General features: G+C 40.5%; 1 protein-coding gene across 1 annotated transcript; it reads right to left on the bottom strand.

The window, feature by feature from the left end:
- Positions 1 to 2,572: 2,572 nt before the first annotated feature.
- On the bottom strand, positions 2,573 to 9,604 carry LOC127656350 (solute carrier family 52, riboflavin transporter, member 3-B-like). Its single transcript, XM_052144638.1, has 4 exons — positions 9,483 to 9,604; positions 5,026 to 6,103; positions 3,915 to 4,038; positions 2,573 to 3,517 (listed from the first exon to the last, which is right to left on the bottom strand). Exons 2-4 carry the CDS (start codon positions 6,051 to 6,053, stop codon positions 3,305 to 3,307), a joined length of 1,365 nt encoding a protein of 454 aa, XP_052000598.1. The 5' UTR covers positions 6,054 to 6,103; positions 9,483 to 9,604; the 3' UTR covers positions 2,573 to 3,304.
- Positions 9,605 to 9,815: the final 211 nt, after the last annotated feature.

Here is a 9,815-nt window from a genome sequence, read left to right as displayed (position 1 = left end):
ACTTTATTTAAAAGCATAAATGTTTTTCAACCGAATAGACCAAATATATAATGAAACAAATTAAAATAAAATGCAAAGTAATCTCTTTAGTAATCAAAATAGTTTTTGAATGTAACTGTACTGTGATTACCAATGATTGTATATAGTTACTTATATATATATATTTTTAAATACGTATCACCGTTAAATATATTCTGTTACTTCCCAACCCTGAATGCCATGTACAGCCGTGGCCAAAAGTATTGGCAGTGACATAAATTTTGTGTTTCGCAAGGATTGACTGTGGTCAATCCTCAAAAGGCGAGTGGACAAGCAGAAGTCCACAAATTGTGATTAACTCTAGTAATAATAAGGCAAGAATGGATTGCCATCAGTCAGGATTTGGCCCAGAAGCTGATATCCAGCATGCCAGAGCAAATTGCAGAGGTTATGAAAAACGTCTTGGGTTACTTAACTGTAACCCCTTTTCCCTGATAAAAGCGGAACGAGATGTTGCGCTGATTTAGCGCTTTGGGAACAACTTTAGGTGTGACCAGCTGTGAATATGTGTGCAACACGTCAATTAAATTTATTACATTTATAGCCTCAGCTGGTGACATAATTGGTTGCCTCTGTAGCAGGGCTATAAATAGATGCGTCAAAGATGCATCGTCAGGTATTTTGTCTGAAGAGCAGTCCTGGGACATCCCAGTGCGGCAATGAAGCGCAGCATCTCGTTCCGCTTTTATCAGGGAACAAGGGTTACAGTTAAGTAACCCGAGACGTTCCCTGTCAAAAAGCTACACTTTGATGCTGTGCTGATTTAGCGCTTTGGGAACGAGAATACCCACGCCACCGCACTGTGGATGTCCAGACCCCTTATGATTGTGTAGTTGTGATCACAAGAGCGCGAGAGGTCTCAGACATGAGCTTGTGATGTTGACTCAAGGACATAAGAGCCCGGAGTGGCATGAACATCCAAACTATAAAATCTTATGAATGTGTGCAGAGAGGACCAGCCTGCCGCATAACAAACATGCTGAAGAGGGACACCTCTTAAGCCTTGGCTAGAGGTGTCCCTCTGCCGCATCACAAACATCCTGCTGTCTGTTGAGAGGTGAAGAGGTCCACTTCTGCCCTGTAAAATCTCACCCAGATTTGTTCCACTACCTCGGGGTGGAGTTTCCACTCCCCTGTCAGTATTTTCTGTCTGGACAGTAAATCTGCTCCCATTCAGGCATCCAGGGATACAAGCTGCTCTGATTAACATGAGCTTGCCCTGGGCCCAAAGGAGAATCTGCCGTGCCAGTCTGTTTAGCTGGAGTGACTGTAGACCTCCTTGATGGTTTATGTAAGAGACTGCCGCTGTGTTGTCCACCCGCACAAAGACATGGCAGCCTCTGGAGGAAGTATTTAAGGGCCAGATATACAGCAATCAACTCGATACAGTTAATGTGACAATCGAGCTGACAACCCTCCCATTCCCCTTGAGCTGGATGACCACTTAAGACTGCTACCCAACCCATCAGGGAGGCGTCTGTCATTAGCAACCTGCAACGGCAAGTCGCACCTAGAGTGGGACCCAAAGTGAGGAACCGGGGTCTGAACCACATAGAAAGGGTACGAAGCACGCGGCGCGTAACCCTTATTAGCCTTAGGAGACTGGCCCTTGGATGAAATCCCCTGGCTTTGAGCCACAACTGAAATGGTCTCAAGTGCAGAAGGCCCAAAGGGATCACCGAGGACGAAAATGCCATGAGACCTAGTATTCGTTGATACTGATGAACAATGCAAACTTGGCCTAGCCTGACTTTGCTCAGGGTGTTCTGAATGGACAAGATTCAAGCGGGAGACAATTGTGCCCGCATCGTGATCGAATTCCATACTCCATAGGTAATTCCCTGAGTTGGAGAGAGAACGCTCCTTTTGTTGTTGAGTCTCAGACCCAGAGAAACCAGATGAGCTAAGCCGATATCCCTGTACTGAACTGCCAGTTCTTGAGACTGTGCTAGTATCAGCCAGTCATCTATGTAATTCCGAATGCGGATGTCCACAGACACAAGAGATTCACGGTCCCCCTCATGAACCAAAGAGGCGCCGGGAAGGACCAGCTGGATCTGGGGAGAGAGCGAGTGATAGGGACGGACCTGTCTCTTGCTCCTCAGCCAGATCCATACGAGAGCCCCACGATGGAAGTGTGGGCGCTGACTCTCGGAAGTAAGCAAGACGAGTGCGAAGCATTTTGACTGAGAACAGATCGCAATGCTCGCACCTGCCCTGCCCCAACGCAAGAGCAGCATGCTCTTCCCCCAAACATACAAAACAAAACCGCTTGCTCTGTCTTTCAGTCATTATTTTTTAGAAAAAGAGAAATGTTTCTGCGCACTGCCTAACAAAATCTAACTCCTAACAGAGGAAAGTAGAAAGTTTCTGACAGGCTCATGAAGCTCAACACACACAGAGTGAGCTGAAGACAAAAGAACTGATGATGCACCTGTGGCGCATCTATTTATAGCCCTGCTACAGGTCATCCAATGATGTCACCAGCAGAGGCTATAAATTCTGGTCAATTCATTGATGTGTTGCACACATATTCACAGCCGGTCACTCCTAAAGTTGTTCCCAAAGCGCTAAATCAGCGCAGCATCAAAGTGTAGCTTTTTGACAGGTGAATTCTCCAAGAAGCTTGGGACATCCTATCAAATAACAAACAGGAAAAACTGTGTCCAGGTGTAGCTAGGATAATTGGTGCAGTTTTGAAGACAAAGTCACACCAAATATTGATTTAGCTTTTTTTTGTTTGTTTATTATGTTTACTGGACTACATATGGTGTTAATTGATAAATGAAAACTATTAACACCGTTATTTTTGAAGACATCCTCACTATGAAACATTTTTATAAGTCAGATTGACCCTAGTGGATTTTTTACATAAATAACCACAACAGCTCAGGAATTCATTAGTTTGAAAAAAAAAACAAACAAAAAAAACAAGATAAAGTCATAAAAAAAAGGCAGGGTGTCTTTTATACTAAGCAGCATATCTTAAAATATAATATCTTCTCCAGATAAAAAACCCACAAGTAGTGTTCAAGAAAAGAATTACATATCAAGTAGAGCAAACAAATATAACAAAATTGTCATAACTGATAACAATAATACTACAGCTGTATGTGACTTAGTGCTATGTAGGCTTGTTTATGGTTTATGTACTATTATCTGGTCATGTAACTGTAACATTCTAATTTGTTTCTTCATCATGTTTGGAGTTTATTCACTAACACATTAGAGTTGTACACTGAATCCATCAGAACAACACTTGCTTTTATTTGGGGCACTTAGTGTTACAGGGATCTCCTGATAGGAAAAGTGTATAAACACTAACCAAAGGGAACATTGACAGAGCACCTAACATAGAGCCAAGCTGCACCACAGCTCCACACCACACAAGGGCGCTGTGACCTTCATCTCGCAAGATCACCCCAATTATCACCTTCACATAGGACAAAGTTAGGACAAAAATGACCCATGTTAAGACCTAAAGATGAAGGGAAAAGAAGAGATTATGTTAACATAAATACAGTATGTGACTTGGCGCCAAGAGGACCAAGATGTGTAATATGCCTCTCGCATTATATTTGTGCTTTGTAGCACTCAAGGTATATTAGTTAACACTGTCCATCAGTAATTCTGATTCTAGGGAAAATATATGGTTAAAGGGATTTTAGAATCACTTTAACCATATATTTAAAACACATACTTCTGCCTCTATAATAATGAAACAATTTTTATGTTAATGAGTCTGACAAATAAAATCTTAATTTACATTTCAATAATTTCACGGCTGCATTATACCCATAAAATATGGAAAAACTATTGTGTATTTCCAATCAATTTGACCAATGTGAAGCATGTGAAGATTTTCCAAGCCTTACAATGAGTGCTGCTCCTAGGTCATGATGGATGAGCAGAGGGCAAGGGCTTAGAGCTGCCATTGCCATTATGTATGCTCCAAACCCTGTGCCAGTCACTGTTAGAACCCCCATCAGCATTAGAGACCTTGAACATCATTAGAGAGAGAGAGAGAGAGAGAGAGAGAGAGAGAGTCAGCCAGCCAATGCAAATTTTGGCAAGTTCTTCTATCGATCGCTGACCATCATTAATCAGTGATTCACCATTAACCAATGAGCTAAAAACATGTGGTCCAAGTGACATGCAGGCTTGGGAGTAACTGTGTTATACATGAATCCACATTTTTCATGAATGCGGATGAGTTCCACAATGCACAATGGAAGCCTGTTTTGGAAGCCATGTGGCTCAATAGTGCTGATACTTTTGAGAGTCACAATTACTTTTTTTGACAGTGCCTCACCCGTCAAAGTGTAGGTAGTGGGTCAATGACGTGAAGCTATGGACTAAGGTTAGTTGTGTTGATATCATTAACTACTTCGAGTTGTTATTGCAGCCAACAACTGTTGGCTGCAATACAACACAAGTTGAGCCTGAACTTATTTTTAGAATTATCATCAGTGTCGAATGCTGGCATTGATGAAATGGGCAGTCACCAAGAGCTACAATGTTTGAGCTCTGCTAACACAGCCCAGACAAATAAAAGATCGCTAGTTTGATTGATGCTGGGCTGTCGATCTATGTTCCTTGTTGTCGAGGTTTGAAGATGTTGTTCTTATGGTACTGCATTCTACTTGTGTTGCTACTGAACTTTAATGTTGTACCACACATTTTGCTTTGAGCTATGACGTCTTCACAGAAGAAATGGTCTCACACATCGCTCTTTGTAGCTGTATGCTTCGTATTTTGCGACCTTTGGTAACCGTTTGAGAGAAAGCCACTGTTTTATACTGTATAGAAACTTCAAACAGGAAATGTATAAACTTGTTTGATGTTTATTGGAAAGAAAGAATATTTTTTAACCAATAGGATTGGTGGGAATTTGGTTCAATTGTCAGTTAAAACAAAAAATGTGTTAAGTGTCTATATCACGAATTGGAACAGTTGCATGAACTAAAACAGTATTGTTGTTCTCACCTGATTGGTACAAATATGGCAATGAGGCAGGCCACCGGATTGGCTACTGCGGACAAGGATGCTGCTAGATGATAGGCCTGATTTCCATAAGGCAAACAGGAGTAAGACTGGACTGAGGGTAGAACTGCATTGGTCAATGCATTGACCCAGGCCAAAACCACAAAAATAAAGACTAGCTCTGTTCTGCTGTAGGTTTCTTTTCCAAAAGTGCTGTGGCGTATCACCAGGGTTTCTGGAGAATTTAACATGGGCCTCTGTTCTACAGTTTCACTCTTCAAGGATTGGCCCATATCAATCCTATCCACCCGCTGAGACTCAACAACATAATCTTTGCTCTTTTGTTCCCACGCCACAGCTGGATGATGGTTGAGCAACAGGAAGCTGCCCAGGCACACTATCATCATAGCACTAAGGAACAAGAAGAAAACCTGAGCAGAGAAGTTGGCTGGCTGGTATTGTGCTTGTAATTCTCCTGCAGAACCCCACGATGAGTTCCCCATGACAAAATTTGCAATAGCACTAGCATTTTTACAGTGAACCACCCCCACACCTTGGACAAGAGCCACTAGCGCTGGGACCAGCCCACTTAAACCTTCCCCAATGAAGTAGGTGGTGAGGTACTTCGGCTGCAGTCGCATCATGAAGGGTAGAAAGGTGACTGAAGAGGTGCAGTCCACTACGGACAACAGGAAGCTGAGAGACAGTAAGGCAGCACTGTGTTTGCTATTTCCTAAAGTAAGTGTGTGTTTCCAGAAGAAAGCAAGGAGGAAGGTGGCCACCACACCGACTGCCACAATGGTGTAGATAACAGGTCGCTCATCCAGCACTCCAGGTCTGAAGCGGTGCATGAGTGTGATGAAGAGGGGGCCAATGTTGGCCATCTGGATAATTATAGTGAGGTAGGAGGGCAGATACCAGCCCTCAGGAATCTCAGGGACAATTAGAGGTAGCTCCACCCACATCCCGTTGATGGTTACCCATGAGCCAATGCCAAAGAGGCAGGCCAACACGTGTGTGAGTAATGACATGACAAAGGAATTCCACTTTCATCAAAAAGGCAACTGGTGATCAAGGTTATCTGAAAAATTAAAGCAAATGCAAGTTTATTATTTTAATAATGGCTCCTCCAATTATTTGACAACAGAAACACTGCCTGCATTAAATACATGAAAATAATCCATCATGACAGTTTGAATGATTTTAAAAATGTAAACTGACATGTACACTGACATGTAAACAAAAATTAACAAAAGACCAGTAATTTTCAATTGTGAATGAATCATTTGTCTTCAATGTGGAGCCTATTGGCGGTCACGTGACAATTGAATGAAAGACTCAGATCCGTAGACCCATTAGTTGTTTCCTGTAGAGCCTGTGCGGCTGTAATGTGACAAATGAACGAAATGACTTGATTAAAAATTATTTTATTTTCCTTTCATTTTCCAAGTCAGTAAAATAAACTGATCTTCCCATTACTATTGTTCTGCCAGCCAATTTAAAGTACAGTATTTGCGCCACAAGCATTACCAAACGGAATTGCACAATTAATGAGTTTTTTTTTCACAATCCTATCCTTTTCCTGTCTTTAATGGGTTGAACAAAAGATGTCCCAGCCCTAATTCACATTGGTTGAGTATATCATGGTGGTTAGAAATTTTGCCAGACTTTTGTTCTTGCTGTCACCATGGCATATCCCATCAATGTACCATCAGATAGAGACAAGTCCACACGCCTAGGTCAGCAGCCAACCAGCAACCAAATTTTGTGCTGTGTGACTACAAGATATCTGTTATTAGACACTGGCTTGTACAGTAAATGTTCAGATGTTACTAACCAGAGATTGAGTTGTGTAGCGGTGAAGAACTTTAGCACTGAAATCTATTCACTGCATGCTGTGTCTCATAAGCATGCTCATTAGGAAATGTATACCTAATTTGGCTGTTGTTGGTCCTGAAGTGTTGTGGATCACGGTATCAACATTTCTTTAGTTGAGATGTGATATGCTATAGATAAATTTACATTGTTAAATGCAATGTCAATGCAGATTTTGACTGTTTCTCTGGACATTCTCCTTTTTACAGCATGACTACAGGCCAGTGTAACAGTGTTGGATGTCTGATGGAAGGTAAAAAGTTTTGCAAAAATCAAGAGCACTTAAATGTTATTTGATTAAATAGATTTTCATTAGGTTAATTAATGCTGTGGTCAGAAGTGTTTTTTTTTTTCTTTTTTTCTCAACTTAGAACCATTGCTAAGCTTAAGCCTATTGTTTTGGGGAGAGATCTTGAGAAGATCATACATTGATCTTCCAGGGTTCGCCCCAAGGATGACACGTGAATATTTCCTGTTTCATTGGAATAACCAAAATTAAAGGTATACAACACGAGAAAAAAAAAAAACAAGGAGGGACTGTTTGGTTGAAGTGTTTGGTATCATTGTAAAGAAAACTTTTCAAAATGTTTAATGACTTAGATTATGATAAATTCTGAGACACTCAGCCTAAAAACTTGAGTCAAAAATGTACTTTTTTCACATTTGTCTGATTTGACATTATATATCTTTAGGTGTAAATAAGGTAGCTATGAAAAACTGCTTTTGTTTTGTTCCAAATAATGTTAACTGTAACTGAATCAACTTTTTGTTGATTCAACAAAGCAATCAAAAGTTATAGCTTTTCTAAATAATTTATCCTAGTGGACAAAATCATCTCCATGTGTCCAAAAGCCTCTCCCAATAAATAAAACATAATAATTGTACATAAGAACTAATTGCACATGCAAACACAACAATGAATAAAGGTTTGAAAAGCATGCAAACAAGATTTTAGTAATGAAATTTCACAGAACGAGTGCCATTTGTCTTACTGAGTCGGCATCGAGTCATTAACTTGGTGCCAACTCCTTGTGGCCATTTGTAACAATCACCAATAACATACCTCTCTGTCCAAATATTTTGCACCAATCTGATTGGTTTAGCATTCCATGATGCTACATAATTTCCAATGACGTCATTTGATCCAGGAAAACCAACATGTTTTCAGCAAGATTGCAAGTGCCAGATAGCCAGACGCTGTGTGCACATTGTGCTTTGTGTCAATTATCTAATGATCTATGCATCCGATTACCTTGTGTGTGGACTCGTTTGAAAGATAATCAACCTTGAAAGAAAGGTACTCACAACCTTGAAAGTTTCTGGGTATTGTATGTCTGTCTGAATTACTATTGTATCCACTACTATTGCATAAAGAAAGCAAAAAACGAGTAATCTGCCATGAATGATGTAGGTTCAGCACACAACTGGTAGCACAATGTATCTGGCTTGACGACCCTCTTGTCAACTCCAGCCAAGACTGCAATAGCCAAATCTCACAGATCGGTAAGTCTAGCACAGTTGAAGTCGAACCCACCTAAAGTTGCTGTTCTGGGCTGGTCAAGATACTTAAACAAACAGAGAAGTCAACTAACTACCAGCTTATATAAGTTACATATTAAACTGTGATACCAGAAATTTTCAAATCACTTTGAAATCACAGCGATTTGATCAGATTTGGGCAAAAACAGACTAAAATGTAAATCCTTTTTCTCTATACATCTTGACATCTGCAGAAGACAGGAATGTTAAGATTTATAGTTTAAAACGAGTCTTTTGGTCTGTTTCTCCTCTAAAACAAATGGTATCAATTCAGAAGGCATAATTAAACAGCTTTAGTGGCACAGATTACCTTTATGCTGCCTTTATGTCCTTTTTTGGAACTTGCATTGTTTGGATTTATTCACATCATGTCCGTTATACCTTTGTTTGTGTTCCACAGAAGAAAGAAAGTCATAGGAGTTTGCGATGGCATAAGTTTGAGAAAATTATGAAATATGACATAGTTTTGGTTAACTATTCCTTTAATTCAAGTGCTCCGGTTTGGGCTCAATGGTCTCTGAAATAGCCATATGATTTGAGGTATCATTCATCTCTGTAGCACAAACAATGCAGGATGCAGAGTTTAAGAGTCAGGGGTTGTTTCAAATTGCTAATCCTAAATATGATCGATGGATTGCCTGATCAAACACAATTGTATTATTTCCCTTTCACTCTTATTGCATTTTTAAACCCAGTTTGTGATATTTCTGTGTTTTCTTGACATGATGTAAAATGACATTCACGTCAGAGATATCACAAGACCATTCCCATTCAAACTTACTGTACACAGATAAATAATGAACTTATCGCACATAATACTACACCAACAATTCCTGTAATAACCTCCAAATCCACTCCCTAATCACTTTCCTCATTAACTATTTCCTTCTACTGGACTGTATGAACAAATCACCATTCACAATAACCAGTCTGAGTTCAGACTCTGTTGGGCTAAGTATTCAATGTCCTTGAGTCTCCTTTTGCCACACACAACCCCACTTTAAACACCCTCATGTATACTCACTCAACACACATACACATCCCACCTTATGCCAGTGCACCAATGCTGATTCTTCACAGACATCAGTTGTGTTGGCAGTTTCATCAGAGTTCAGCATGTGAGTTCTATTCTGCCTCCCCCTTTATGTTCCAGCTCCTTGCCTCGCTCACTGAAATATTCACTGATGTTATTAAAGAGCACGCAGGCGCACTCTTTCAGTGTGTGAACCACAGATCCTTTATCCCATTGGGCTAACATTCAAAACCATGTGCTTAACTGCCTGACGAAGAGTGAACAGGGAAGGAGTGTCAGCATGATGCCACTAACCCCTCCCTCTACTCTTTCGTTGTCCTACCAACCTTGATGTTGAACTGAAACA

Source organism: Xyrauchen texanus, chromosome 15 (genome assembly GCF_025860055.1).
Source record: "Xyrauchen texanus isolate HMW12.3.18 chromosome 15, RBS_HiC_50CHRs, whole genome shotgun sequence".
Classification (NCBI taxonomy): domain Eukaryota; kingdom Metazoa; phylum Chordata; class Actinopteri; order Cypriniformes; family Catostomidae; genus Xyrauchen; species Xyrauchen texanus.
The sequence above is the reverse complement of the archived record's forward strand: the minus strand, read 5'-3'. Positions and strand labels throughout refer to the sequence as shown.

Bases quoted from the DNA above. Each gene is read 5' to 3' on its own strand.
- LOC127656350 (XM_052144638.1), bottom strand. From the start codon at position 6,053: ATGTCATTACTCACACACGTGTTGGCCTGCCTCTTTGGCATTGGCTCA. The intron at 4,039-5,025 runs GTGAGAACAACA...ATGATGTTCAAG, and splicing joins GCCATATTTGTACCAATCAG to GTCTCTAATGCTGATGGGGG. The intron at 3,518-3,914 runs GTAAGGCTTGGA...CTTCATCTTTAG, and splicing joins ACCTAGGAGCAGCACTCATT to GTCTTAACATGGGTCATTTT.